The sequence below is a fragment of the Elephantulus edwardii genome, unplaced genomic scaffold, assembly GCF_000299155.1.
Source record: "Elephantulus edwardii isolate Elephantulus edwardi_28Jun2011 unplaced genomic scaffold, EleEdw1.0 scaffold00049, whole genome shotgun sequence".
Lineage (NCBI taxonomy): Eukaryota > Metazoa > Chordata > Mammalia > Macroscelidea > Macroscelididae > Elephantulus > Elephantulus edwardii.
Genome location: NW_006399799.1, coordinates 10,683,547 through 10,709,118, shown reverse-complemented (window position 1 = coordinate 10,709,118; position 25,572 = coordinate 10,683,547). Strand labels below are relative to the sequence as shown.

The 25,572-nt window shown below is 38.3% G+C and overlaps 1 protein-coding gene and 1 pseudogene across 1 annotated transcript in view; one reads left to right on the top strand and one right to left on the bottom strand.

Moving 5' to 3' along the window:
- The window catches only part of LOC102871467 (microtubule-actin cross-linking factor 1-like), a gene marked incomplete at its 3' end in the record, with an annotated part of 301,457 nt that overhangs the window by 239,236 nt on the left and 36,649 nt on the right, over window positions 1-25,572 (bottom strand). Inside the window, 3 exon segments of the mRNA XM_006886487.1 lie at window positions 8,625-8,717; window positions 11,256-11,333; window positions 14,960-15,049. Coding sequence (XP_006886549.1) covers window positions 8,625-8,717; window positions 11,256-11,333; window positions 14,960-15,049 — 261 coding nt within the window.
- On the top strand, window positions 15,265-17,076 carry LOC102871061 (annotated as a pseudogene).

The window sequence follows — 25,572 nt, the reverse complement described above, 5'->3', positions numbered from 1 at the left end:
CTTTGTTCACAACAAAAAAGAGTTGGAAACAACCCAAGTGCTCATCAACAAACAAATGGATAGAGAAGCTCTAGTATATTCACACAATGGAATACTATGCTACATTGAAAAACAAGGAACTCAAGAAATATTTTACAAAATGGGTGACCCTGGAGGATATAGTGCATAATGGAGTGGACTGGAGAGTGAGGGGGTTGTATAACAACGAAAGAATTTTTTTTTACACTTTTCAAAGAGAAAAGCGAACTGGGGGGAGGGGGAAGAGGTGGGCAGGGAGGAAAGTGTGCAACAATGAATGAATGGAAATCCAAAGTCTGTAAACTTTCAATAAATTAAAAACAAAAACACAAAAGAAAACAAACAAATAAGAAAACAAAGATTCTCATCACCAGGCCAAAGGGTAATATTATAATAGAGAAAAGACTGAAGTTGTTAATGATTTCATCTTGTTTGATACACAATCAACAACTCTTGGCACCAGCCGCAAGGAAATCAAAAGACGAGTTGAATTTGGAAGTTCTGAAGTCAAGGACTTCTCCAGAGTGTTCAAGAGCAAGAATGTCAGTCTAGAGACTAAGATGTGCCTGATCCAGGCCATGGTCTTCTCAATTGCTTGCTATGCATCTGAGAGCTGGACAATTAATAAGATAACAGAAGAATAAGCAATGTCTTTAAGCTGTGAAGCTGGAGAAGAGTATTGAACATACACTATGGAACCAAGAGATACATACACCAAAAACATACACCATGAGAACAAATACTTCGGTCTTGGAGAGGGTAAGGTTGGCTCAAGAAAGGAAAAGGTTCAGAGCTGTTCACAGGATTGCTATGAGTTGTAGTTGATTTGAAGGCACGTAACAACATTCTATGCCAAGAGCCTTGGCTAAAGCACTGGTTAAGGCATTTGACTGCTAACCAAAAGGCCAGCAGTTCAAGTCCACCAGCTGCTCCTAGGAGAAAGACATGACAGTTTGTTTCTTTAAAGATTTACAGCCTTGGAAACATTATAAGGAAGTTCTATTCTGTCCTCTAGACTCCCTATAAGTAGAATTGACTAGATGGCAACTATCTCTATATTCTCTACCAGGCAATGTTCTTAGCAATAATGACACAGAAGAAAATGAAACAAAATTCCTACCACTGTTTGGCTTACTTCTCTGGCAGGGAGCCAGACAATAAATATGTCAATAAGCAATGCGCCACCAAATACTATTGTTATCTAAAATTGATCACTTTTGCAAACAATTTTGCAAAATACAGTGAAGTTGAATAAAAGCATAAACCCCAAGATTTCCATTTTAAGTATTTGTCCAAACCCCCTTTATTCCAATATGTAAAAAGGGCACATGTGCAAAGCTGTGCCTTACAGCAATGAAAGACTTATTCATACAAAGAAATAATAAACTGCTAGTAGCTGGGCTGCACAACAGCACGGGCCATCATTTCCATTATATTCTATTTAGAACAGTTAAAACTTAAAAACACAGCCTCCCTGTATCAACTCAGATAAACATTGAAACGAAAGTGGAATTTTTTAAAAAGGAGATATAGAATACTAATACAAATATTATTTGTGCCAAATAGAAAAACATTCAACATAGCAGAACATTTTTTTTTTATGGGTAGTGCATCTTTTGTAAAGATAGAAAAACCATATGTGAGAATGAAGTATTTTAATTTCAAGATAGTATTTTTTGGGGGATGTGAAGCAGAGAAAGAAAAAAGATTAACTATATCTGGAATATTTTTATTTCAAGAGAAAGAGGGAGTAAGAGAGAGAAAATCTTGAATAAATGGAACAAAATATTTTATCTGTTTAATCTTAAAGGTGTATAAACACAGAAGATCCATTATCAAACTTTCTATACTTTTATTTATACTTGAAATTTTTGTCACTAAAAATCCAAGTATATATAAAAAAAAAGCAGCAGTGAAACTCCCAGCCAGTTAGCTCTTGTTCAATGTGTTCTTTTTTTAAAGGAAAAAATAAGTATCAAAGCATCTCAAAAGTCATAAACCCCAATACAGGGTTGTCTCATCAGTGTTCACCTGGAGGCAGCCTCTCTTCTGGAAGAATACTCCCTAAAGATGACATTATTCTCCTTCATTTGTAGTCATAAGGGAGACTGATTACAATGACTTTTTTAACCATTCTCCTAACATTTTATGATGATAGTGTTGTTGTTTTTAGGGGTTGCTGCATATATTAAGACTCATAGCAACCCTGTAAACAACAGATCAGAAGCTTGTCCTATTCTGTTCTATCTTCATGGTCTTGAGACCATTGTTGTAGTCACTGTGTCGATTCACCTGTTGTAGGTCTGCCTCTCTTTCACTAACCTTTCCCAGCATAATGACCCTTCCTGACAACATGCCCAAAGTATGTGAAATAAAGTTTCACCAGCCTTGCCTCTAAGGAGCACTCTAGTTGCAATTTCTCCAAGACACATTAGTTTTATCTTTTGTCCGTCCATGGAATAGTCAATATTCTCCTCTATTATCACAATTCAAAGACATCATTCTTCAATCTTCCTTATTCATTGTCTTTCATTTACATAGGAAGCAATTGAAAATAATATGGTATGCATTAAGTACACCTTAGTCTTTAGATATCCTTCCTTTTTAGCAGTTTGAAGAGGTCTTTGACAGTATATTTCCCCAATGCAACACATCTTTTGATTTTTTGACTGCATGAGTGTTAATTGTGTATCCAGGTAAAAGAAAATCCTTGGCAACTTGCATCTTTTTCCCATCTATCATGATTGAACAATTCTGTTTGGCTTTATATATGATCTTGGTGAAAACAGCTTATAGACAGATGTTCTGAAAGACTGGAAAACAACAAGGTTAAACAACAAGAGATAAAGCACACGATGAGGCAAGACAAGGAGGATGGCGGTCCTATATATCCTTTATTGGCCAAATAAAAGCTTTGCAAGGAGGGGAATTTTTCTGTATACTCCCACATACTTAGCTAATGCAGGCAAACACCATGTCTTCAGAAATAAGAAAAAGAATTAGCAGTTGGTCCCCTCTGGCAAAGAATCAGTGTTGCAATTCCCAATAAGCAAGGTAAACACAGACTAGTTTATTAATCTGTAGTGAACAAAGTAATTTGTTTCTTTAACGACACCAAAGATGTGGTTCTAGGTATGGCTGGCACCTGCTTCTTTTCCAACCCCACATCTTCTTCCTACAGAATAAAAGTCTCATTCTAACTTTACAGGAAGCAATTGGCAGAACCACGACAGATGGAGAAGAGATTGACGTTGTTAACAATTACAGATTGCTTGGCTCCACAATCAACATTCTTAGCACCAGCAGTCAGGAAATCAAAAGATAAATTGCATGGGGAAAAATCTAGGGTCAGGGACTTCTCCAGAATACGGAAAAGCAATGATGTCAGTCTATAGACTAAGGTGTGCCTAATCCAGCCCATGGTCCTTGCAATTACTTGCTACGTGTCAGAGAGCTGGACAATGACTAAGGATGACAGAAGAAGAATTAATGCTTTTGAATTGTGGTGCTGGAGAAGAGTGTTAAACATACCATGGACTGCCAAGAAAACAAATAGGTCTGTCTTGGAAAGGGTGAAATCAAGTTTCTCCTTGGAGGCTAGGATTTTAAAGCTTTAGCTCACATACTTTAGGCACGTGTCCAGGAAGAAACAATCATTGGCTGAGGACATCATGCTCAGAAGAGTGGAGGGACAGCACAGGAGAGGAAGCCCCTGATTGAGATGGATTGATACAGTGACTGGCTCAGGACAGGGCAGGGTTCAGAGATGCTGTACATAGGGTTGTTTTAGGTTGCAGGTGACTCAATGCTGCATAACAACAAAACAACTGATGAGGCGCAAAGAAAGTTATGCTGTTAGCCCAAAGGTAGCATCTTTGGTTTGTATCCACTAGGTGCTTCAAGCCTCAGAAAAAATCACTCAAGGATTAAGTGATAGCAACTAGTTTAGTCTTTTTTGTATATGCAGTCCCTAACAGGGATGGAGTGCTTAGTAAGCAAGGTAATCTGTGTTGCTGTTAAGTGTCACTGAGTCCACTACAACTCTAAGTGACCTTATAAACATCAGCTCTGAACCTTGCCCAATCCTGTGTCATCCTCACCATCTCTGATATACTCAAGCCCATTGTTACTTCACTGTCAATCCATTTGGTGAGTCTTCTCCTTCTTTGACCCTACACCTTTCCCAGGATGATGTCTTTCTCCAAGGACCAATACTAATCTATAATAGGGAACAGTTTTTACCATATCAAAAGATCTAGAAATTGTCTAAGATTATATTATGGTGATAGTTGCACAAGTTAGTAAAATGTCACTGAACAGAACATTTTAAAAAATGGGTGAGTTGTGTGTTTTTTGTTGTTTTTGTTTTTTTTTGCTAAGACAAGCAATAGAAAGATAATTAAAAAGATAATGTGAAAAAGCTAAAACTATAGAAACACAATGGAGGGAAGACAGAGAAAGCTAGCGTTCTCTTAACACAAACCTGTATTTACTTTTTCAATTTCACTTTGAATCAATGTAAATTCCTATATAAATAAATTAAAACAAGCAATTCCTAAAAGCTGAAATCAGATAAAAACATATATCCAACTGTACTCTGCAATGCTGCATTTTTTATTAAATTATTTTTTTTTGCAAATTTTATTTTGCCCACACAGCAATGTACCTCTTGGTCCAGACTGGTGACATACATATAGGAATGTGACTTAACAGAGAAAGAAATGATTTCATATGACTTTAAAATACAATAATTTGCACATCTTTAGGTCAAAAAAAGAACTGCAAAGAAGTAATAAAGTTTAAGTGATTATATGGAAATTAATATTTATATTGTTATTTAAAGTAGTATATTATATGTAACATATATGACCTAATGTATACATGTATGTGTTCACAATCCTACTGATCAAGATCTTCTGTGCAAGATAATTAAAAAAAACAAACAAACCTAAAATAGAGAAAACTGTGCAACCATAATTTGAATTAAAACTATTAGAATGCATTCATTATTTTTCTTAAAAAAGAGAAAAATACAAATTTTGCCCATCTCTGTCCACAGAATAAAAGCTTTTAAACAATGATCAACCAAGCAACACTAAGATTCTGGTCAACCAATTAAGACTTGGGCCTTCTAGAAGATATGGCTGATTGGAGCAAGAAACATAAAGGAGTGAAGACAGCCCACCCCCCATCACAGAAGTAAAGAAAGTTATTAAAGATTGCGAAGGTTATGTCAAAGGACCTAAAAATCAACTTGAAGAAATTCACATTGGCTATTTGAGTATAACAATTAACACCTTTGGTTCAAGTCAGGAAGTAAGGAGATGCATTGCACTGGGAAAATCTGCAGTTAGGGACCTCTCCAAAGTATTGAAGAGTAATGATGTTAGTTTGAGGACAGAGGTGCTTCTGATTCAGCCATAGTCTTTCCGATTATTTGCTATGCATCTGAGAGCTGGACAATGGATAAGGATGACAAAAGAAGAAATTATGCCTTTGAGCTGTGGTGTTGGACAAGAGCACTGAACATCCCATAGACAGCCAAGAGAACAAACAGATATGTCTTGGAGAGGGTGCAGCCAGAGTGCTCTTTGGAGGCAAGGATGATGAGGCTTTGCCTCATATACTTTGGTCATATTGCTAGAAGGGGTTATTCCTTGGAGAGGAACATGATGCTGGGAAGGGTGGAGGGTCAGTGAAGGAGAGGAAGACCCTCCACCAGGTGGATTAACATGGTGACTGCCACAATGGACACTTGTGTGTGAGAAAGTGTGAGCATGGCACAGGATTTCAGATCTTTTGTTCACAGGGTAACTATGAGTCATACTCAACTCGATGTTACCTAACAACAACAATAATCTGAGTACAGAAGAATAATTGCTTGCTAGAAACACATTAAGCCCATTAAAAAATCCCAAGTCATAACATTTTAGTCAAACCAACTGTGATTCACAGTAACACTGCAAGATAGAGTAGAACTGCCCGCTAGAGTTTTGAGGAAATTTTTATGGAAGCAGACTACCACATTTTTTTCCCTGTAGAGCAGGTTAGCAGTTTAAACCATCAACTCTGGAGGTTGGTGGTCAAATGTTTTCACATGGCTGTAAATTTTACTGAAGGAGACTGCTCATTTTCCCTCGAGAGAAATGGCTGGTGGATTCAAAACACCAACTTTTCAGTTAGTGAGAAGCCTTACCAGGGCTGCTTTCCCCAGTCATCAAAACGTACTGCTGCTGCATGGATTCTGACTCACAGCTATCCTGCATTGAGTTTCTGAAGCTCACAATCACAAGTAGAGAGGAGACTATCAATTTTCTACCAGAAGAGAAACCTCTGGGTTAGCAGTGTAACTTGCTATGGGTTATGCCAACAGAAAGTGAGAAAAAAAAATCAAAGAAACTCTGATTGGTCACCTTTGAAGGCTCTTAATGGACCAACTAATTATTTTAAAAACCTGATAAATGAAGGGCAAAATGGGAATTTATTCTGCCTTTACTACAGAAATATTTCAGGGTGGTTGATAAGGTAAAGTTCTTCTTTATAAACATTATCCCAGCTAATAATGTAGCTATTCTATAAAGAATTATAGAATTCAAACATCACCACTTTGCAACCCCCAGTGAAAGTACAGTCCATACAATGATCAACAACAGCTGCTAAAACTACTGGCTGATGATCTGACAGGGAACTTGGAACGGATGGATAAAGCAGGTTGATAGCTCCTGAACCCACGAGTCAATCCTAACATCATAAAAAGAGAGGCAACCAGACATTACATATGCCTTGATATACATATCATCCTTGCCTAACATCCCCTCAAAACAGAGTGCAATGTGAATGAGCCTCTAGTCTCAATCTAGACCACCAGCAAAGCAATACAGCAATATAGGAATGAAGGATACTGTTAGAAAACACCCAGGAATATCATTAGCATCTCTAGAAACCTTATTTCTCCAACAAAACAAAAAAAAAAAGAAAAAGAAAAGCAAATGTGTGTGTATTGGGGGAGTGCTGGCAGAAGAAATATTAATGCAGTATATAGACTGTTTGAATGAAAATAAACCTATTGTCTTTAGAAAATGAGATAATTGAGGACATCTGAACATTGACCAGATACTTAATTATTTTTAAGAAATGCTTTAAGGTACAATACATGGCTTGCTGGCACAAAGAATCTTTACATTTCAGAGACAAATACTAAAATATTCACCCATGAAATTATTTGAAATCTAGGAATTACATCAAAATTGTCTATTGAGAAGAAGGTCTAGAAGAGTAGATCAAGATAAGAGGAAATAACACTGGTAGTGAGTTAGCAAGTGTGGAGCTGGATGCTGTGATTTTCTCTGCTTTTATAAATGCTGGTAATTTTGCATAGTAAAATTTTAAAGACAGAGGAAAAAAATAACTTTTCCTAATAGAGCTGTTCAGGAAAGGAATAGCTTCATTATCCCCAGCTCTTCTACCACAGAAAAATTTCAATTCTTGTCCCCCGAGTTTGCTTTCTTTAAGAGATTTAGTAGTTTAGTTTAGTTTACTTTAGTTGTCTGGGAAAGGAAAAGCCTGGAGTATAGATTCCTCTTATAAATTATGCCTAAGAGGACAACATTGGACATCCATAGTATACAAGGACAGGCCTGTGGCAGAAATAAATATATACCACCTGCACGCTTTCCTAAGTCAGCTCATGCTGCAAATTCCCAACGGTGGCCCCAAGGAGTGCTCTAAGAACCAGCTCTAAGAAAGAATTTGCCAGGTTCGTAAAAATTCTCAAACACTAGACACGTTTCTGGATTCCAGCAGATGGCACTATTTCCCCAATTAGAACATCACAGCAACTGCAGTCCCAAAGTTGGTCCTTTCTTTTCATACCTGCTGGAGTCTGAGGGACTATGGATACAATATGCTCCCTTTAATCTCAGCTTGACGTGTGTCAATTGAGTATAGGAAGCTTCTTGAGAAACATTTTTGTTTGACTGAGAAAAGTGATTCGAAAGAACAGCCATAAAAACAGGATGTAAATTTTCAAGCAGCAATGTAGACTTGGTCTTAAGAGCAAGAAGGGTATGTAGTCATGTGAACACCTTTCTCCAAGATCCTACTGCTTTTGGGTGTAATAAGTGTCACGAGGTTATCCTTACCAGTACGTACACAAACTTCACCACTCAGGTGCCACAATTAATCAGGCTTATTTTAAGAGCATTAGAAATGAAGAAAACTCTACATCAAAGCAAGATTATTAGCCTTCACCCTGCCTCTAAAATATCAAAACCAACATCTCTCCTCATCTCTGGACACTTGAGTCCCTAAAGGGCCCAGCTGAGCAAACAGAGACCTCTAATAACCAAATTGCCAACCACAGGGTTAAACTACAAAGTGAAAACTTCCCTTATTTCATTATCCAAATAATTGGGAAGTCCTAGATTTAAGTTGTAATAGCTTTGTCTTCAGGCTAATCTAAATCCTCCATTCCAATCACCCATCCTTATCCTTGTTTCCTCCTAAATACAAAGACAAGCACAGGAAGGTCCTTGGAAGGCAATGCAACTTCTATATTTTTTCCTAGACCATGTCCAACAAGAAACCCCAAGACTCACAGACCCTACCTGGAAGTGCAAAATAATGGTCCAGATCAGGCCCAGAGTCAGCTTGGGGTTGCCATCTGTGATGTCATCATTACGAATATTCACTAGTTTCACCTGAAAAATAAGACAAAAAAATTCAGAGAACCCTGTTTTGTTTTGCGATTTTATAGATTCGCATTACATAGAGAATGAAAACATACATTTTGATATATATTTCTATGACTTTTCATGTATGTAGGGATGTGTGTAACCACCATCACAGTCAGGATAACAGAACAGTTACTTTACTCCAGAAAGTTCTTCCATTTTGTCTCTGTAACAAAGCTTCTCCGTACACTTAACTCTTAGCAACCAACAAAGTGTCCAGTTCCTAGTTTTACCTATTCCATAATGTCAGAAACAACCACACAGTATGCAACCTTTTGCTATTTGCTTGTTAATTCAGCGTGATGACCTTGAAAAATCCACCTAAGCTCTTATATGTATCAAGAGTTTGCTCCTTTTTATTCTTGATTAGTATTCCTTTGTATAGATGTACACTGTGTTTATCCATTTACCCAATAAAGAATATTTGGGCTGATTCCAGTTTGAGGCAATTATAAGTAACGTTTGTAAGCCTAAGTTTTCTTTTCTCCAGGGTATGTACATTCCTTGGAGAAGGGTTGCCAAGTGACATGTGTAGCACCATTTTGAATTCCCATCAGCAAGACGACCTTGCGGTACATGATACCGTAAGCTTCTTTTTCATTAAATCATCAGGACACTGACCTTTTTTTTGGGGGGGGGGTGAGGGTGGGGGTGGTTTAATAGAGAGCTCTCTCTTCTTCCTGACTAGGCTTTGAGTTCCAGGGTATTGAATAAACACACTAGGCCACTAACCAAAAAGCAGTTCAAGTTCACCCAAAGGGACCCTGGAAAGAAAACTGAAAATCTACCCACTAACAACCCTAGGGAGTACAGTTCTACTCTGGTCCACATTGATCACCCTTAATCAGAATTAACTTGAAAGAAACTCATAATAATCATCTGGAATCAAATATAAATCCCTCACCAGTCCTTGGCCTGATGTCACCTCCATTTCCCCTTCTTTCAAGCAGATAACTATCTTTGCTTCTCATTGAAGTATAGCTTTATTTCTAAAATTTCATTACAACAGTACAATGTATACATATGCAAAGATCTTCCCCTAAGTTTTTTTGGTTTCCCAGGTCAAAGGCCTTTCCAAAGCTAAGCCAGGAGCAGCCTGGGGAAAGAGAGACAGCTGCTCATCCTACTTCCACCTCAGTCTCTCAGTTACCCTCTCCTGACATGCCCTCATGGAGTCCCTGTTTAGTTGTAGTCTACTGTTTATCAGATGCTCCCTATTCACCTCTGCAACTGAACTGAAGTCTGTGTGTTAAGTAAGAACAGAGCCCTTAATGCACTAGAGCAAATAGAGAAATAGTTTAGTAGTGAGGGTTATGGTACAAGTAAATTTCTGTGAGAGCACAAACTAAAAGAATCTCCCCCGTCAGTGAGAATTGTTGAAAAGAGTGCCAACACTGGGCTGTTTCTCACCTGCATTCGTACCATTACCCCTCATCTTTACCCTTCCTGCTGGTTGGCAATACCAATACCAAGCGTCTCCTCCCACACAGCTCATTCTAAAATAAACGCCTTCACTTCCTCATCTATTTTCTTCTTCACTGCAAATTCTGTTTTTATTCTTCTTTCCTTTCTTTTCCTTTTATCTCAGAAGAGGTAAAAAAAAAATATTTTTCAAAGGTAACAGCTCTGAATTCCATCCCTTAATTCTGAAACTTGGTTCCAGAAACAGGAAGCTTTGAGATGAAGGACGGTGTAAAGAAAACATTCTCGGTCATGGAAGGAGCACTAAACTCCAAATCTGACCTGGTTTAAAGTATAGATTTTGCTCTACCTTGTTATGTAATCTGGACTGGGCCATTCTGTCTGTGTTCATTTCAGTTTGCTCACTGATAAAATTAAGAAACTGACTCAAGAAATCTCTCAGGTGTCTGAGGCCTAACATGTAATCTTAAATTCTTCACTGGTTTCTCCTATGTTTAAAAATGCATTGTTGTTGTCTTCCTTCCTTATCCAGGGAAAGAAAAGTTTCTCACTCCCTTCTTAGACCTATGTGTCTGCAATATCCAAATTTTACTGTTCTATTCGTTTGTTAAGGCAGCAATGCCTAATAGCCAAACTTTTTTTTCCTCACACTTGATGCGGCACTCAAGAGTTTTCTAATCACATCCTCTTTTGGTTTTTCCGATGATGTAGCATGCCGATTCTCCCTCTTCCTAGACATTACCACTTCTTTTTCATTTCTTTACTGGTTTATCATTTGTCTTCACTTTGATGACCTTGTGAGGTCCGTCTCTACCTGAGATAGGTCCCTAAGGCTCAATCTTCATCGTCTTGCTCTTCTCAGTGAACACTGAGCTACTCTCGGAGGCCATACCTCTAAAGTCTAACTACCAAAGAACTTGCCCAACTATAGTAGGATTGCTTCCTAGCAAGGGAGAGTCAGAACTGGGTCAGTGAGATTTAGCATTGACTAAGGGCTTATGAAGGTCACTGAGAACATCCCTAAGTAATGCTGCAATGCCAACAGACTCTGGCAGAAGGAGGGGAAGCACAAAATATTCTTACCTGTTGCTTCTTCAGGAAGTCCAGGGCAATTTGCACATTTTGCAACCTATGAAAACGCATCCTGCCCTTCTCTCGGGGCTGCAAACAAAACAAAAAGATTAATTTTTTTGTCATATCATTTATCCACATAGATTCCTTTCCTCTTTTATTTCAGTGACAAGAATGAATTTCACATAGTGGAAGCCAGATCTGAAAACCCTGAATATAAAACATCCTTCAAAGCCAGAATTGTGTTAGTTTCACCAGGTTCTCAAAGATTCCCCCACATGCCTTGTTGACCACAGTATATGTCATTAGCACACAGATACATTTTGACTGATGTCACAGCATTAGAGTTGTGGCACCTTTACAGAGTCCTCAGGTAGCCAAGACAGAACTTGATTCTGGGTGTGAGGTTAGTAAGAATGACGACTATACCTCTACGGCTCCTAAAAATCACTATGAAAGTTTACTGTAAAGGAAGGAAGGAAGCCCTGATTGCACAAACAGTGTTAGTCTTGCTATAAACTAGGTCAAAAGACTGAGAGGCAATCTATTCAAAGCATGGTGTATCAGAAGTCCCATATGCTTCACAAGTAAGCAAAAAAAATAAAAAAGGAAGAACAAAAATCACGAAGTAACCAGTTACCTAGGAAAATGGATGGTAGTGAAAAAAAAAAATTAAGAAGAAAGAAAATGGGTGGTACTATAGGGAAGGAACCTTTTACTCTAGAATGAAATACATCCAGTGAACAAAGTCTTGATGATACAGACTGTTGTTAGGTGCCATCAAATCAAGTACAACTCATAGTGACCCTATGAACAAAAGATCTGAACCCTGTCTGTCCTGCACCATCCTCACACTTCCTGACACACAAGTGCCCATTGCAATAGTCACTGTGTCAATCCACCTGGTTGAGGTTCTTCCTCTCCTTCACTGACCCTACAGACTACTGAGCATAATACCCCCAAAAGTTATTCTTTGTTCCCAATCCTGCTGGTCATTCAATCCTGGATGTCAAAAGATCCATCTCCACCTGGTGCCTTTGCACCCCCATCCAAAGCTCAACTACATTCCAATGCTTCTTATATTTTACTCAAATTAGGGGCTAGATTATGCTCAATTTCTCATGTCAATAATACCAGTTTAAAAGGTAATGAAATGTAAGGGAGCTCTGCTGTGGGCATTTACAGAGAAGAAACACTGCTCTGAGGCCAAAATGAGGGGGAAAAGGTGGAAGCATCTCCACGGGTACTCTCAACACTGTTAAGTAACACTCCCAGATGAAAATAGTCTCCAGAGGTGCCAAGCTTTCTCTGGGAAACAAGGTAACTTTCTAAATCACAGATTTAGGAAACATCTTCAGCAAGAACCTTTTCTTAGTGACCTCAACTATGCTGTAAAGATGTCTCAGGGAACGATCAATCCAAAAATATGTGTGATCTACTAGGCAATTGCAACTCATGGCAGAAGATGTGTTTCTAAGTGGAAAAGTTCCACAGACTTCTCCTGACTGTAATCTGGTGGAAGCAGATTTCCAGGCCTTTCTTCTTTGGCACTGACAGGTAGGCTTGAACTACTACTGGTTAGTGCTCTGTTGTTCTCAGGAGGCACAGAGTCAATTCTGACTCACAGGACTCCATACAAGACAAGTAAGACTATCTCTTGGGTTTTCTGGCTGCAATTTGTATAGGAACAGATTGCAAGGTGTTTCCTGTGAAGCCACTAGGTGAGTTTGAGACTCCAAACTTTCAGTTAGTAGCCAAGTCCATAACTGTCGGGCCTCAAGGATTCCTCAGTCAAATACAAATAATCTGTGTGAAATTGAAGATTCTAAGACAATGGAAGAGGGATAGCGAATCAATATGGTAAGATGACTTTAAAGGACAAGGATGTGAATGCTGCTTACTCCTCCTCTCTGGGGAAAGATGATGAACTGTAATTCAGGGCCTAAGTAAGAAATACCCCTCTTACACACTCTCCTTTACCATCACCAAAATAAATACCCTAAAACGTGCAAGTTAAATAGCTGTCTTCTGCCAGCAACTCCATGCAGTGAGTGGTATATAAACAGGATGCTTTGAAAACAAATGGCATGGTGCGTGTGAAAAACTGAGGGCTACAGCAGTGGATAAAGTATTGGTTAGTCTGGAGTATGGTGCCATGAGCAATTCACTGTCATGCTATCAGCTAAACCCTTTGCAACTCTGCAATCTGAATTCAAACAACACAGCAAGGCCACCAGAAAGCTACAGGTCTCCAGGTCACAACAGGGCTTGACACCTCCAAACATCACTATTTGTTTGGTGTCAACCACTCTTAGATAAGCAAAACAATTCCCACTGCAGGATCAGGTAACAGGGGAAGGAGGTATAATTAGTTTTAACCACTTTCTTTGGGACCTACATTCCCAGGTGGAAAGGGTAGAAGGCAATTGGTAATTGAGCTACTTGGAGACCTTGAGAACCTCAGACCCTCTAATGGCCCTGCAGTGCCAGCTGGGGTGCTGGCAACCCCAGGAGGACCTACTACATCATCATCATCTTCCTCCTCTTGCTCCTCACTGTTTGTATGACGCCACGAGGGCATGCTCACCAGGCGGAGGGTCTTCAGCCCTGCTGGCTCCTTGAACCATCAACCATGGCAAAGACACAATAAATCAACAAAAAATACACAGCATAAAAGGGAAATGAAATGAATGCAACATTAAAAAAACAATAAATAAAATAAAACCTCAAGGTGAAAATACCCTCCCCACCTCCAAAAAGATACAAAATCAGAGAAGCAGATGTTTACACCAAATACATAATTTGAAAGGTGTCTTCCATTCTCCATATTCACCCACCCTCTGCTTTTATGAATCAACTGAGGGAGAGACTGAGGATAAATAAAAAAAATATAAAATTAATAACACCATCAAAATTTCCAAAAATATAACTGTATGAACATCAAAGAGTAAAGTCTAGCACAACTAAAGTAAAATTCTGGTTTATTTTTAGATGGTAAATAGGAATTAGTAAAGAACATGTATTTGTCACATGTTAAGAACTGGCTATGAATTGGCTGTGCTCATTTAAGCTGCTTTCTCTCCATTTAAGCCATTAGAAAAGTATAAATCCCATTGTAAGGCAAACAAAGATGTGAAACCAAAACAAAGGACTGAGAGGAAGCCAAGCTCTAATCCTAGAAGGAGTTGAGTATTACTTAAGAAGCCAAAATTTGATGTGCCAAATTCTGATCTTTAAGTAAAACAAACAATGACTAAGAATTCACCAAAGGCAGCGAGTGGGCTAGGTTTCACTAACTACTCAAGCTGTGCACCTCTTCCGTTCCCTTCTTCCCCACAGATGTTTCCACTATACAACCTCTCAGATTTTTCTAAATGAAATTTATGCTGCTTGTATGTTAGAGATTTGAACTAAAGAGGACTGCCTATTGGGCTCAAATGCATCCAATACTCAGGTTACTATAAGCCCTAAAACAAAGCAAATGCAAGAACTATCACCTGACAAGTGACAAGGCTCAGATAGGATTATCTTCAGAAACACAGGCATTTCCCATAGGGATCTTGAATATAGTTTAGGAAGAGGCAGCCATATTTCATGATCTAAGTAGCAAATGAGTAGAGTAGTAACATCTACTTCTCTAGCACACAACAAGAACAAACTATAAGGTATTTTAAAAGCCACATATTTGAGGTCCCCATTAGAAGAGAGAAGCTTACCAGTTTGATGCCGGAAAGGACCTCCAATAGAGAGATCAGGTTATGTCCATCCCGCAGATCTTCATAAAGATCATTGATGTGCTTTCGGACCTGGGAGTGAGAATGGAAAATAATTTTATTTGATCTTTAATGATGTATATACACAAGAATTTCTGGTTCTAGGTAAACTCAGTAAATCTTAATCTAAAAGCAAGAATAGAGTCTGTATAGAAGGTTAGTAGGGAGACAAATCTGCGTGCTGTGAGTTCTTACCACGCCGGCTGCTGCAGCATCAGAAAAAAGTACACTAAAACCAGGAAAAGAACATGGAGGAAGATAAAATAGCGGCTCTTCGATCCAAGCTCAGAGAGGTTGAGGATGAGCGACTGAAAGCTGCACAGTATGGTTTACAACTAGTGGAGAGCCAAAATGAGCTGCAGAACCAGCTGGATAAGTGTCGTAATGAAATGATGACCATGACTGAGAATTATGAACAAGAAAAATACACTCTTCAGAGAGAAGTTGAACTCAAGAGTCGGATGTTAGAAAGTTTGAATTCTGAATGTGAAGCTATAAAACACCAACAGAAAATTCATTTGGAACAATTAGAAGAACAGCTGAACAGACGCCATGGGCAGGAAGTGAATGAGCTAAAAAACAAGTTAGAAAAACTGAAAGCTGAATTAGATGAAGCTAGGCTCAACGAAAAGCAGCTGAAGCACAAAGTAGATCATCAGAAGGAACTCCTCTCTTCTAAATCAGAGGAAATACGCGTAATATCTGAACGGGCGCATGAGAGCATGTCTTCAGAGATGTTGAGTCTTCAGACTGAGTTAATTGAAATGGAAAGTGTGAAGACAGCCCTCGAAGAAGAAGTGAACAAACTACAGTATAGAGAAGAACAACTCGAACTTCTTAGTAATAACTTATTGCGGCAGGTAGACCGACTCAAAGAAGAGAAACAGGAGCGAGAGAAAGAAGCAGTATCATACTACAATGCCTTAGAGAAAGCTCGTGTAGAAAATCAAGATCTTCAAGTGCAGTTGGACCAGGCACTTCAGCAAACCTTGGACCCCAGTAGTAAAGGCAACTCCTTGTTTGCAGAGGTAGAGGACCGAAGGGCAGCAATGGAACGCCAGCTTATCAGTCTGAAAGTCAAGTATCAGTCCCTTAAGAAACAAAATGCTTTTTATAGAGAACAGATGCAAAGAATGAAGTTACAAATTGCCACATTGCTACAGATGAAAGGATCTCAAACTGAATTTGAGCAGCAGCAACGGTTGTTTGCCATGTTGGAGCAGAAGAATGGCGAAATAAAGCATCTATTAGGGGAAATTCGAAATCTAGAGAAATTTAAGAGTTTGTATGAAAAGATGGAATCTAAGCCTTCAGCCCACTCTGGTGTTCTGGAAGATAATACATATTATACAGATTTACTTCAGATACAGATTGATAACTTAACCAAAGAAAATGAAAGTACTAAAAGTGAACTATCCTTACAGCGAATGAAAGCATTATTTGAGAGCCAGCGAGCTCTGGATATTGAACGAAAACTTTTTGCAAATGAAAGATTCTTCCAGCTTTCTCAAAGTGAAAATATGAAACTGCGAGCTAAGCTTGATGAATTAAAACTCAAGTATGAACCTGAAGAGAATATAGAAGTGCCTATACTAAAAAAGAGACGTGAGGTACTGCCTTTGGATATAAACACTGCTACAGAAGAATGTGCCAACAAGGCCGTGGAGGAAGACGTTTATAACTTACCAACTCAAGGAGAGGAAGCACAGTCCTGTCCTAACAATTTAGAAGATCACGTGCAGTTAGAGAAAACAGTTTCTGCAAACACACCAGAAGGCAGTCTTTCTCCACACAAAAGTCTGTCAATTGATGAGCAACGAGTGGTGGAAAAGAAACGTGTGAAGCTCGTGGACATTCCAGTTGACTCCGAAGCTTTAAGTGGAAGAAGTGGAAACTGCCTGAACTCTCCCAGGTTAACTGCAGAATCAAAGCCTCAAGCAGAAGTTAAAGAAGGGAAAGGAACTGCAAGCAAATTGAAAAAGGAAACTTGTAAGAAATCCCACCCTATTCTATACGTGTCGTCCAAATCAACTCCAGAGACCCAGTGCCCTCAGCAGTAAAGTATTTTCTTTAATAGGAGGACGGTACCATTTAACCAAAAGGTTGCTATGGAGTTTAATTTAGGTGGTCTTTATCCAAAGTACACTAACTTTTGGGTTATTTATATCTACTTATTATGCCAGGACATTGCATTTTCATTGACCAGATGCTAAAAATTTGGTTGTGATTGTAACATGGAGGGTTCATTAGGAGGGTTCTTTCATGGAGTTTCTGTGAATTACAGAAACAAAACCATTAACTGAAGGGAATGTTAAAATATATACTTTTTTTCTGCTACATTGTGTATGGGTTTTTAGTGATGTGAACAGCCACTGGCAGTAATTTAACTTCAGAGCCATATATTTGAAATGAGAACAGCACTGAAACTATTAACTGTTATATTTTGCTATATATTTTTATGAGCTTAGTTTTTCAATATGTCATAAAAATAAGAAACTTGATTGTAAAATATTTATTATTATTACAGAATTTCATCATTATTTAAAGAACCTAAATCAGCCTTTTTACTTGCATATCAATTTAAATTTTGTCTTAAGCCATTTTATAAAGCAATTATTTTGAAATTTAAATAAAACTGCAATGATTTCTCCCTTAAAAAAAAAAAAACAAAAAAAAAAGGATAGAATAATAAAATCCAAGAATCTCGTAATATAAGAAGTAGCTTTTATTTTGTTTTCATTGTTGAACATCCTTGTTCCTGATTGTTGTCATATTGGTTTTGTTTTTAATATAATCAAATCTATTATACAAATAGGGCGATCTGATGGTCTACTAGTAAGAAGCTGTGCTGCTATGCCAAAGGTACATGGTTCGGATCCACCAGATACTCCAGAGAAGAAGGATGTGTGATTTATTACCTCTGAAAACCAGCTGGAAGGTCAGCTATGGGTCCTCTCTGAATTACAACATAACAACTCTCATAACAACAACAACAACATTTTACAAAATGGGTAATACCAAGCTCTGGAAAGTGACAGTAAGTCTTCAGATTCATTCCAAGGCTCACACAATTTCATTATGTGATGGTCAGAAAACAGAATTAGAAGACTGACGGATTTCCAATCACAAGAATTATGCAGGCAGACTGTAGGATTTGAAGATTTCCACTTTTGAGTGAAAAATGAAATTACACAGATAACACCTAAGATCTTGACAATTGTAATATTCTAGCATTCATTCATTGTTGTTGTTGATGATTGCCGTAGACTTGAGCATGACTCGTAACACTATGAACAAAAAGGCCTGAAGCCTTTATATAACTATCGTTGTTTCTCCAAATTCATGCTTCCAATATACTTGTGGAGAACAAGTTTTTTGGACAAGCTCGACAGCCATGGTTTTCTCTCTCTGCTGGTTTCTTTAGGCCTCAGAACAAACGTAGTGAATATAAAAAAAGAATTTCACTCCTACATGTTTATCCAAGAGTGAAAAAAAATGCATATATAAATATATTAGAAATAGGGAAAAATAAAGGGAAGACCTCTCAGTAAAGATAAGATTGGAAAAATTAGATGTTTGGATATGAAAAAAGAAAGATCTGAAAAGACAGGAAAGTATCCTCGGAAAATTAAACATAGAATTTACCATAGGTTTGAGAATTCAAAAGAAACTCTTGATATGCATTTTTCATAATGCCCCAAGCACAGAAACAATCCAGTGTTCAATAACAAATAAAAAGATAAACAAAATGAAAGATGATAACGTAAAATTAAGTTGATATATACAACAACATACACAGATGGGCCTTGAAGATGTGCTAAGTGAAATAAATCACTTATACAGATTACACAATCTTGATTGCAGAAACTGTGGAGGACTTGAACATTTGCTGCAGAAGGTCAACATCTGTCGTCTTCAATATGAATGGAAACTCAACATCAAGAAGCCAAAGATTCTCACCACTGGGCCAACTGGCAGCACCATGAAAGATGCGGAAGAGATTGAGATTGTTAACAATTTCAGCTTGCTCAGGTCTTTAATCAACACTCTTGGCACCAGCAGTCAGGTAAACAAATGAGAAATTGTAAGAGGAAAATCTGCTGTTAGGGATCTCTCCAGAGTGCTAACGTGCAACGATGTCAGTCTAGAGACTGAGGTGTGTCTGATCCAAGTCTTTGCAATTACTTCCTACACACCAGGGAGCTGGACAATGATCAAGGATGACAGAAGAATAATGTATGCCTTTAAGTTGTGGTGCTGGAGAACACTGAACATACACCATAGACTGTCAAGAAAACAAACAGATTGTCCTGGAAAGGATGACACCAATTTGTTCAAGGATTTTGAAATTCCATCTGATATACTTTGGGCCATTGTCAGGAAGGACCAGTCCTTGGAGAAGGACATCATGCTTGGAAGGATAGAGGAACAGTGCAAGAGAGGGAAACCTAGGAAATGGATTGACACAGTAACACAGAGCAATAGGGGTAGGTGTGTCACAAACAATGAGACTGGCTCAGGATAGGGCAGAGTCCACAACAATTGTACTTAGGGTTGCTATGAGTAGCACTCGACTCACCAGCCTATAACAACAAAGGACTGAAGGAAGTGATACCTAAAGGGGTACTGAGTTTTTGTTTAAGGTGATAACAATCTTTTGGAAATGGACAGTGCTGATGCTAACAGATGGGAACTCAGGTAGCCTAGTTTCAATCCTGAAGGTACAAATCCACCAGCTGCTCCATGGGATAAAGATGAGCAATCTCATGTTCAATTAACTGCCTCTGAAAAATCTGCCAGAGGGTCAGCTATGAGTCAGTTCTGACTTGACAGTACACGACAACAAACACAACAATGGTAACAGAACATGTTGAGTTTAATTAATGTCATTAAATTGTACACTTTTAGAAACTCTGTGGTTATATAGCTTTTCACAATTAAAAGAAAAAATTATGTGAAAACCACATAAGACTAGGTACACAAATATAAATATTAAAGGTATGTCTGGATTTATTAAAGAATAAGGTAACAGGTCGATCACCTAGCTGAAGAATTTGTTCATGCTAAATCAGCTAACAGCTGGAATATTACATTAGGATAATACTTTCTCAGTTTTTTGTAATTTATAAAGTATTGGTTATATCTAAATATTGAGTCAGTTTTAACACAAGGTTATTCTCTATGGGGTCTACAAGGCTGTAAATCTTTATGGGAGGAAAGACTGCCCATAATTCTTTTTCAGAGCATATGGTGAATTTGAACTGCCAGCCTTTCAGACAGCAGCAGATACATTACCACTAGTGTTCCCTAAATTTGATCTGCATTCTTAACACTTTCTTTAATCTAGACAATGTGTGTGTATATGTGTGTGTGTGTGTGTGTGTTCTGTACTTGAAGCATTTGCTGATTTCTAAGCTATAAACATTGCCACTATAAACCATTTCAAGCTACTGGCATAACATTGCTAAATGTTGTAGGTGACATAGACTCAATTCCAACTTTGGCACAACTGAATGAAAACACTGCCCGATCCTGTGTCATTTTCACAATCTCTGCTGGGCCTAATGCTGTAGTCACAGTGTCAATTCAAATCACTAAAGTACTTCTTTTCCTTTGTTGACTCTCAACTTTTAACAGCATAATGTTCTTTTCAGAGACTGGTCCCTCCTGATAACAAACCCAAGTATGTGAGCACCGCCTTTGCTTCTGAGGATTAATTTGTTTGTTCTTTTGGCAATCCATAATAATACATTCACTATCCTTAATTAACATTATCTTAAAAGCATCAAATTTTCAGTATTCTTTATTTACTTACTGTCCAAATTTTACATGCATATGAAGCAGCTGAACATAATAATAATGATGATGATGTATATTAAGAATCCTTAATAAGCAAGATGCATCTTAATTTTTAAGGTAACACTTTTATCACTTTAGAGAAATACATGGCAAAAGATTTGCCCAGTACAACATATAATTTGATTTCTTGACTAATGCTTCCGTGAGTGCTGATTATAGGTCCAAGTAAAACAAAATCTTTGATAATTTGTCTTTTTCCCCCCATTTAACAGGATGCTCCTTATTGCTGCTGTTGTAAAGATTTGTGTTTGTTTTATGCTGAGGTGTAATCAATATCGAAGGCTATCTAGTCTTAGATCATCTCCTCTTTACTTTCAGCAAGCAAAGTTGTGTCATCTGCTTATCACAAATTGTTGAAGTCTTCCTCCAATCTTACGCTACAGTCTTGTTTACATAGTCCAGCATCTCAGGTAATGTGCTCAGTATACAGGTCAAACGTTGGTGCTGTTAGGTGTTATCAGATTGACTACAAATCACAGCAACCCTATGAACAACAGCTATCAACCTTGCCCTATCCTGTGCCACCCTAATCATCTTAGATATGTCATTGTTATTGTTGTTAGGTGCTGTTGAGTATGACTCATAAACAACACATTTGAACTCTGTCCTATCCTGTGCCATCCTCATCACAAGTGGAAACATAGAATCTTTATCCTTTGATATGTGATTTATTATCATCCTCATCATCTCTGACTCATCTGAGCCCAGTGTTGTCATTGTGTCAGTTTACCTTTTGAGGGTCTTCCTCTTTCATCACCCTTACACCACCATCATCACCACCACCACCACCACCATCACCACCACCACAACCACAACCAGCAGCACCACCACCACCAGCACCACGCTATGTCAATCTATCTTGTTGAGGATCTTCTTCACTCTGCAGAAGACGGATTAGACAGTGTCTTTCCATAAAGATTTACAACCTGAGAAGCACAAGAGGACGGTTTCTGTGAACTGGAATCAATTTGATGGCAGTGGGGTGGTTGGATTGTTTGTTATTACACAGTGAACCTCTGAGAGCCAGAAATGGAGAAGACTGCTTCTCACACATTTTCTGCCTTAGACAAGGTACACCCTTACCACTTTTCTATCATCCTCAATTAGAAGAAAATATTTTAAAAGTTTCACTTTTTGAACAGGTTTCTACGTTGTGGAAGCTCTGACTTTCACAAATTCTATCTTAACTTAAATTTTAATAATAATTGTAATTTAAAAATTAGCTTGCAAATTTTCTGACTATTTAACATCTGGTGCTCGTTAAGCCCACATAACTTGGCACTAAGATTTCCAGACCCCTAACTTCAAAAAGGTCTAAGGTTTCAAGTACAGGGCCTAGATCAACCATCTCTCTCTCTCTCATAGGTATCAATTTGGAATTGTCTCACAGCTGACCCTCCAGCATGTTTCTGGGTCAGTAAACCTCTTGTGAGGAGATCATCCACCTTTCCTTCAAGGCGTCACTGGTAGATTTGAACCACCAGAGAGTAGTGCCTATAAATTAGCAGGACATCTCCTTGTGGACTATATACTACCACATCAACCACAGTGCACCATTAACAGAAACAAGCAGGTCAAGAGTGCTGTAAGGGGAATGGATTTAATAAATCCAGTCTTAAATATATTGCATTTAAAATGACAGGGAAGAAGCTAGAAATAGAAACGTTCTAAAACAGCAGTAAATATCAGAATTCAATTTGAGTTAGCTGAGAACTTTAGTTTGGAAGTCATATGCACAGAGGTGCTAGCTAGAGACATGGGAAAGGTTGAGATTTCTGTATTAGGGACAGGAAACAGAACAGAATGCTAAGGACTGAGCCTTGGGAATAGCCAAAATTAGATGGCTAGAAATGCAAAAGCCATCAACAGAGAACACTTTTTAAAAGGAGCAGTGAAAGAGGCAGAAAAAAGCAACACCCCCACCCCCTCCAAACATGACCAAGAAAAGGATAGGCAGCCATATCAAATGCTGGAGGTCAAGATTGGTGAGGACTCAGAAAGGGAAGAGCAATTTTTTTAAAGAATATTTTCATTAGTGATAGATGTGTGATAATAAGTGAATGATATGTTGGCTGTTGTTGTTTGATGCCGTCGATCTGAGTATGGCTCACGGCAACCCTAAGAACAACAGATGTGAACCCTGTCCTATCCTGTGCCATTTTCACAATCTCTGACATACTTGAGCCCATTGCTGCAGTCACTGTGTCAATCTATCTGGTTCAGGATCTTCCTCTTTTTCATCATCCCTACACCTTCAAGCATGATGTACAATCAATAGCCTCTTCTAACAACATGCCCAAAGTATGTAAGATGAAGTTTTATCATCTCTGCCTCCAAGGAACACTATGGATGCACTTTCTCCAAGACATATGTTTGTTCTTTTGGCAGCCCCCGGGATATTCAGCATTATTCTCCAACACAACAGGTCAAAGGCATCGTCTTCTGTCATCTTTATTCATTGCCCAGTTCTCAGTAGCTTAGCAAGTGATTGAAAAGATCATCATCTGAATCAGGCATACCTTAGTCCTTAAACTAACATCATTGCTCCTCAACAATTTGGATGACTGGCCATCTACTTCTGAAACAGCAGGCCTCTGAAAATTCTATGAACAGAGGAACATGGATAGTTACAGTTTTAGAGATAGAGCCTAGATTGGAAGTCAAGCAAAATAAGGAGAAACAGCTACAAATATCCTTTTGTAGTTGTAATATGGAATGTTATGAAGTATGAATGTTGGATAACTATAAGTTCCAAATGGAATGCATGAACATCGACATTCTAGGCATTAGGAGACTGGCTTCGGCCACTCTGAATCAGACAATCTCGTCATATACTATGCTGGGATTGACAAAAACAGAGGAAAATGAATGAAAACAGGGGTGTTGCAGTCACAGTTGAAAAAGACAATTTCAAGTTCTATTCTGAAGTACTCAATGGCACATAATAATAACAACAACAAGATTCTGAAGTACAATGTTGTGAGTAATACAATATTGCTCATATGCTTACAAGGAAGATCTATTAATATGACTATTATTCAAACAGACCACCAACAGCTAAAGCCAAAGAAGACAGAACTGAAACTTTTTACCCAATTTTGCAGCCCAAAATAGACCAAACATGCAATCAAGGTGTGTTAATGATAACTGGTGACTGGAATGAAAAAATTAGAAACAATGAGAAAGGGATGGTATGCTGTTGTTAGATACCATCAAGTAAAAAAATAGCACTCACTGTGACCCAGGAACAACAAACAGATATGAATCTGCCCAATCATACACTATCCTTACCATCTCTGTCATGCTTAAACCTACTATGACAGATTTATTTGTTCTCTTTACAGTTCATGGTACATTCAATACTCTTCACTAATACGACAATGGAAAGAAATGGATTTTTTTTTTCATTTTTTTCTCATTCATCATCACTTGGATCGTGCACAAAAGCAACTTAAAATACCAAGGCTGGGATCAGGCACACCTTAGTCTTTAAACTGACATCCTTACTCTTTAGCACTTTGAAGAGGTTTTTGACACCAATTTCCTCAATACAACGCATCTTTTTATTTTTGTGACTGTTACTACCAGGGTGTTGGATGCAGACCCAGGTGAAATTGAAAACTTCTATCTTTTCTTCATCTGTCATGATGTTGTCTGATGGTCCAGTGATGAGGATTTCATTTTCCTGATGTTGAGATGCAAGTCTATAGTAAGTGCTTCAAGTCCTCTTCCCTTATTGCAAGCAAAGTCATGTCATCTGCAGAATGCAGGTTGTTCATGAATGTACACTTACCAATTATGACCTCGACCATGACACAACTGAAACCATCTTAAGAATAGATTTGACGCACTAAGTATTAATGACCAGACAAGCTGTGGAATGACATCGAGGACATCATTCATGAAGAAAGAAAAGACAAAACTGAATGACAGAAGAGATTCTGAAACTTAGGCTAGAATGAAAACAAGCCAAACAAGTGGAAGAAATGCTGAGATTTAGGGAGTTAACAGAATATTTCTAAGGCCAGCTTGAGAAGACAAGCCAAGTATTATAATGAAATGTGCAAGGAATTAGAATTAGGAAGTGAAAAGGGAAGCACACATTGAGCATTTCAAGCTGAAAGAACTGAAGAATAAATTCAAGCCTCGAGCTACTACACTGAAATCTTGAAAGATGCAGGGAACATCAAAAGAAGATGGAAGGAATATACAGAGTCACTACATAAAATAGAATTAGTCAACACTGAGGCACTTCTTAAGTAGTGTATGATCAAGAACCAATAGCACTGAATGAATAATAAGATGATAGATGATAGATAGATAGATATAGTACGGCTTGAAGACCAAGAAAGATGGCTATCATTAATTGTTGTTGTTATGTGCTGTTGAGTCACTTCTGACTCATAGCGACCCTATGTACAACAGCCCTAAACTCTTTTCTGTCCTGTGCCAATCTCATTGTCTCCGACACACTCATCCTGATTACCCCAGTCACCGAATCAATCCGTCTCCTAGAGGGCCTTCCCCTCCTGTGCCTGCCCTCCACCCTCCCAAGCATGATGTCCTTCTTCAAGGACCGGTCTCTCCTTACAACATGACCAGACGAAGTCTCAGAATCCTTGCCTCCAAGGAGCAGCCCGGTTTAACCCTCTCCAAGATGAATCTGTTTGTTTTCTTAGCAGTCCATGGTACCCTCA